At 39.1% G+C, this 4,819-nt stretch overlaps 1 protein-coding gene across 1 annotated transcript; it reads right to left on the bottom strand.

Moving 5' to 3' along the window:
- Positions 1-284: 284 nt before the first annotated feature.
- On the bottom strand, positions 285-4,445 carry LOC142642045 (heat shock 70 kDa protein, mitochondrial). The gene is made up of 6 exons (XM_075816396.1): positions 4,255-4,445; positions 3,142-3,218; positions 2,964-3,042; positions 2,269-2,835; positions 1,562-2,182; positions 285-1,237 (listed from the first exon to the last, which is right to left on the bottom strand). Exons 1-6 carry the CDS (start codon positions 4,327-4,329, stop codon positions 614-616), a joined length of 2,043 nt encoding a protein of 680 aa, XP_075672511.1. The 5' UTR covers positions 4,330-4,445; the 3' UTR covers positions 285-613.
- Positions 4,446-4,819: the final 374 nt, after the last annotated feature.

The raw sequence follows: 4,819 nt of genomic DNA, 5'->3' as shown, positions 1-4,819 counted from the left end.
GGTTTGAATGCATTCTGTCTCTTATTAGTGTATAAATCCCCAAACCATGTAAGATCATCCAATGTTCCAATTACCATCCAAATAAATATAATAAAATAAAAAAGAAATTTTCATTTGTTTAATTCTATGATTGACACATAACTTTTTAGTGATTTTTGGACTTCTTAAAATAATGCGACTTGCATCCAACTAAATAAGGAAAAAATAATTGGAAGATTTTAGATGGAAGATGAGCTGGACTCTACCAGTGTAGATAAATGCATTATCAAAACGCATCAATTCCATTATGGAAAATGTAAATTTATTGAAAATTTGAAACTCGGGACAATAAGTTTGGTTCCAGGCCAAGACGTCCCAAGCTGTATATCACATAACTAGCAATGAAAAAGAATTCTGACGCTGCAAAAATTTTCGTTAACAACGTATTAAAAGTGCACATACATGTGCCCAAATAAAATAAGGCTTCCTAATACATTCAACCTCCCACATTTAGATACAAAAACCGCTAGAAACTTTTTATGTCCTAAAGAGCAAATGAAGATTAAGATATCCATCTTAGTTTTGGTGATAAAGAGCCACTCAAAGAAACTATCGCAAATAACAACTTCAGCACTCACTTCTTCACCTCTTCATATTCTGCCTCAGGAGCTTGGTCACCACCCTGAGAACCTCCAGAAGATGAGCCACCGCCAGAACCACCTTGCATGTGCTGCCCTATCTTCGATACGGCTTTGTTTGCAGCATCAATCTTTGCCTTAATTTCGTCAATGTTGTCCCCAGCTGTTGCCGTCCTCAAATCTGCAATTGCATCCTCAATCTCTTTTGCAACCTCAGCAGGAATCTTATCCTTGTACTCATTCAAGCTTTTCTCAACACTGTAGGTGGTGGTATCTGCACTGTTTTTTATATCAATCAGAGCTTTTCTTTCTTGATCCTTCAAAGCATGCAACTCAGCTTCCTTAACCATCTTCTCAATTTCATCATCAGAGAGCCCTCCAGATGAACGGATGGTAATCTGTTGTTCCTTCCCAGTGGTCTTGTCTTTGGCAGAGACGGTCACAATCCCATTGGCATCAATGTCAAATGTGACTTCAATCTGAGGCATGCCTCTGGGGGCTGGTGGAAGGCCCATAAGCTCAAACTCTCCAAGAAGCTTGTTGTCAGAAGCCATTTCACGCTCCCCTTGCAATACCTTGATACCCACCTGAGTTTGGTTGTCAGCTGCTGTAGAGAACACCTACAATAATGAAAGTGCCATTCAGGAACTGAGCTTCCTCAACAGTTTGAAAATATATAAAGCAGACTGCTATGAAAGCTAATGCTGCAACATGACGGGTTGAGTTAAGTTGCCATCACATATATTTCCCTAATATTGCATAACCATATCTAATGCTTCTAAACAATGTCTAGTTATCAATTAACACCTCTATTGTATTGTTTTCTTGCTTAAGTGAAAAACGATAGAAAATTAAACTAGTAACCTTGCCCTGCAGTGTATTTGTAGCCCTTCACCAATTTACATGACTTTCCTAATCTAAGCATCGTGGCATGGAAACCATACCTGACTCTTCTTTGTAGGAATGGTTGTGTTTCGGTTGATCAGCCTGGTGAATATACCACCCAGTGTCTCAATGCCAAGTGACAATGGTGTGACATCCAAGAGAAGCAATTCTTTGACATCACCACGTAGAATACCACCCTGGATAGCAGCTCCCATGGCTACTGCTTCATCAGGATTTACTCCTTTGCTTGGGGTCTTTCCAAAAATCTCTGAAACAACATCCTGTACTTTAGGAACACGGGTCATCCCTCCAACCAGAAGTACCTCATCCACCTCCTTCGCAGTTATGTTGGCATCCTTCAAACAGTTCTTACATGGGCCTCTAGTCCTCTCGATCAAATCATTCACCAGGGTTTCGAATTTTGATCTTGTCAGTGTGATATTCAGATGTTTTGCACCAGAAGAATCAGCAGTGATGAAGGGCAGGTTAATTTCAGTTTGAGTGGTGGATGAGAGCTCTATTTTAGCCTTCTCAGCTGCTTCACGAAGCCTCTGCAAGGCAAGCCTGTCTTTGGAAAGATCAATCGCCTCGGTTCTCTTGAACTCACTCACCAAGAAGTCCAACAAGGTATTGTCAAAATCCTCTCCTCCCAAGAAGGTGTCTCCATTTGTTGCTTTCACCTACACAAGAGAGAGTTCTTAGTGGGACTTCAAAAAATGTAGAGGGAGGAAAAGAAAACCACCATTAATTACAATCAAAATACTACCTCAAAAACACCATTAGAGATCTCTAGAATGGAAACATCGAATGTTCCACCTCCAAGGTCAAAAACTGCTATGAGACCCTCCTTGTTGTTCATTCCATAGGAAAGTGCAGCAGCAGTAGGCTCGTTGATTATTCTCTGTACATCAAGGCCTGCAATTCTACCGGCATCTTTTGTTGCCTGTCTCTGAGCGTCATTGAAATACGCTGGAACAGTGATCACAGCTTTTGAAACTGACTTTCCAAGATAAGCCTCTGCCGTTTCTTTCATCTTAGTCAAGATAAAAGCCCCAACTTGGCTTGGGGAATACTGTTGTCCACTGGCTTCAACCCATGCATCTCCGTTTGGAGCCTTGACTATCTTGAATGGAACCATCTTCATCTCTTTCTGTGTTTGAGGATCATCAAAGCGTCTGCCAATTAGACGCTTGGTTCCAAAAAGGGTGTTTGTGGGGTTTGTTACAGCCTGACGTTTTGCCGGAGTACCAACAAGTAGTTCTCCTTTCTGGTTGAAGGCAACCACTGATGGTGTGGTCCGAGCTCCCTCAGAGTTTTCAATAACTTTGGGATTCTACAGATTATCTCAGAATGTCAGAAATAAACCAAAGTGAATAAAAAACAACCCAAAACACTATATTTAATAAATAATGAGTAAGTCATTCAGATCATCATTATGAGAACATTGTTCCATGTGTATACCTTTCCCTCCATAACAGCAACACATGAGTTGGTCGTACCCAAGTCAATACCAATGACATCATTCCCAGCAGGCTTAGAACTGTATTGAAGGAATAAAGTAAACATTAATAACAAACAAAAAATGAACCAAAAAAAGGACAATCAAATACATACAAGACCACACAGATCCACATTATACCTGAATGCTCTGGTCAAACTTGACCAGCTCTGACCCAATTGCGAGGGAGCCCATGATGGCTTGACATTGCTAGTTAACTGCACATACATTAGAATATACCACTAAGGTAAGATGTCACCCATGATTTACAAGCTGGACTTGGACATAACTCTAGGATAAACCTTATACAGCAAACAATAATTCCAAAAACGCAACAACAGATAGTAACTTAAAAAGACTCCAGAAAGTAACAGATAGTTGCATATGAACTTGTACTCCCACGAATGATGGAAACAAAAATTGAATAAAAAATCTAAAACAAAACAAAATTAGAAGAGCGCAAGAAACCGCATAAGAAATGAACAGACAACATGGAACAATGTTACTATTCTGAACAAGATGCACGGATCAGACAAGTAAAACTCATGGAATGACATTTAAGACACCGACAAACGACTAAAAATCATCATTATTTAAAACTTCCTGACTATAAATCCACAATGGCTACCAAAAAAAAACATTTCCAGATCTTAATTCATTGTAACATTCCCCAGTGAAAACAAGGAACAAAAAATCATAAACTTCCTTTTGACCCAGCTTTTATGACCATTAAGCATTTCCAAAACACTTATAATTTGACAGCTAATCATAGTTCACAATCAATAAACATCAGATAAAATGAAAATTTCTAAGCCGCAATTTACAACTCAGTATTACCAAAAATACAGTATGGAACACTAGATTACTAAAACCTCAAAACCAAACTGAGCTCAGTTCCAATCTCTTACCCAACAAACATATAATATAAACCCATGAAATAAAACAGACAAAAAGTTTCCCAAATAACAAAACCCTTTTGTTTACGTTCTTCTTTTGCCTTTTTAATTCACGAGAAATCAGAAAAGGCAAACCTTCTATTCTCAAAGCTATCGACTTTTATCAAGCTCTGTTTTATCGGATCACTACCAAACCGAAACAATAACAATCAAAACTCCTACTTTCATTTCTCAAAACATTCACAAGAACCAAACAGACCATGAACACAGTCACATATAATCGAAGATCAATAATTATCAATTAAAAAAAAGAGAGAGAGAAATGTCTGATAAGGTTGGGATGAGAAATGAGACGTACAGATCGGTAGGTGGAGAAAGAGGCGGAGGCGACGTCACGACGTCGCAGAGAGCGGAGCAAGGCGGCGGTGGCCATAACTTGATGGGCTCTGTGAGAGAAGGGGTTTGAAGGAGAGTTCTAGGGTTTAGGGTTTTTGCGGTGCGTTTGTTTTGTTAAGCCCTGAGTGTGGAGAGTTGAGGCTTTTTATTTTATGAGGCGGAAATGAAAATTTGAGAGATTATTTCTAGCTACCCTACCAACAACAGTAGAACCTTCTAGATCTCGGTTTTGTACATCTCACCCCGAGCAAGCCTCACCGTTGGATTGAGGCCTAAGGGTGTGTGGACTGGTCTTGTTGGGCTTTGGATTACTTTGGACCATTCGTTTTCTGTTTGACGTGGCAGAAAGAAGAGTTCCTATTTCTTGGACAAAAAGTTTCTGAATCACTCCATCCAATGTGTTTAATGCTATATATAATAATTTTTTTTAGGATAAATTACAAAATTGGTCCTATACTTTACACTATATTTTAATTTGGTCTCTAACCTTTCAATTGTGTCAATTTAGTCCCTAACATTTTCAGTGA

The sequence above is a fragment of the Castanea sativa genome, chromosome 7 (assembly GCF_040712315.1).
Source record: "Castanea sativa cultivar Marrone di Chiusa Pesio chromosome 7, ASM4071231v1".
NCBI lineage: Eukaryota > Viridiplantae > Streptophyta > Magnoliopsida > Fagales > Fagaceae > Castanea > Castanea sativa.
Note: the sequence above shows the minus strand (reverse complement) of the source record. Positions and strands in the feature narration are given on the sequence as shown.

What these genes read in the sequence shown, in the direction of transcription:
- LOC142642045 (XM_075816396.1), bottom strand. Translation starts at nt 4,329, where the DNA reads ATGGCCACCGCCGCCTTGCTCCGCTCTCTGCGACGTCGTGACGTCGCC. An exon ending in AGTTTGACCAGAGCATTCAG is followed by an intron (nt 3,043 to 3,141) that starts GTATAATGTGGA and finishes CCTTCAATACAG; the next exon opens with TTCTAAGCCTGCTGGGAATG. An exon ending in TTGCTGTTATGGAGGGAAAG is followed by an intron (nt 2,836 to 2,963) that starts GTATACACATGG and finishes GATAATCTGTAG; the next exon opens with AATCCCAAAGTTATTGAAAA.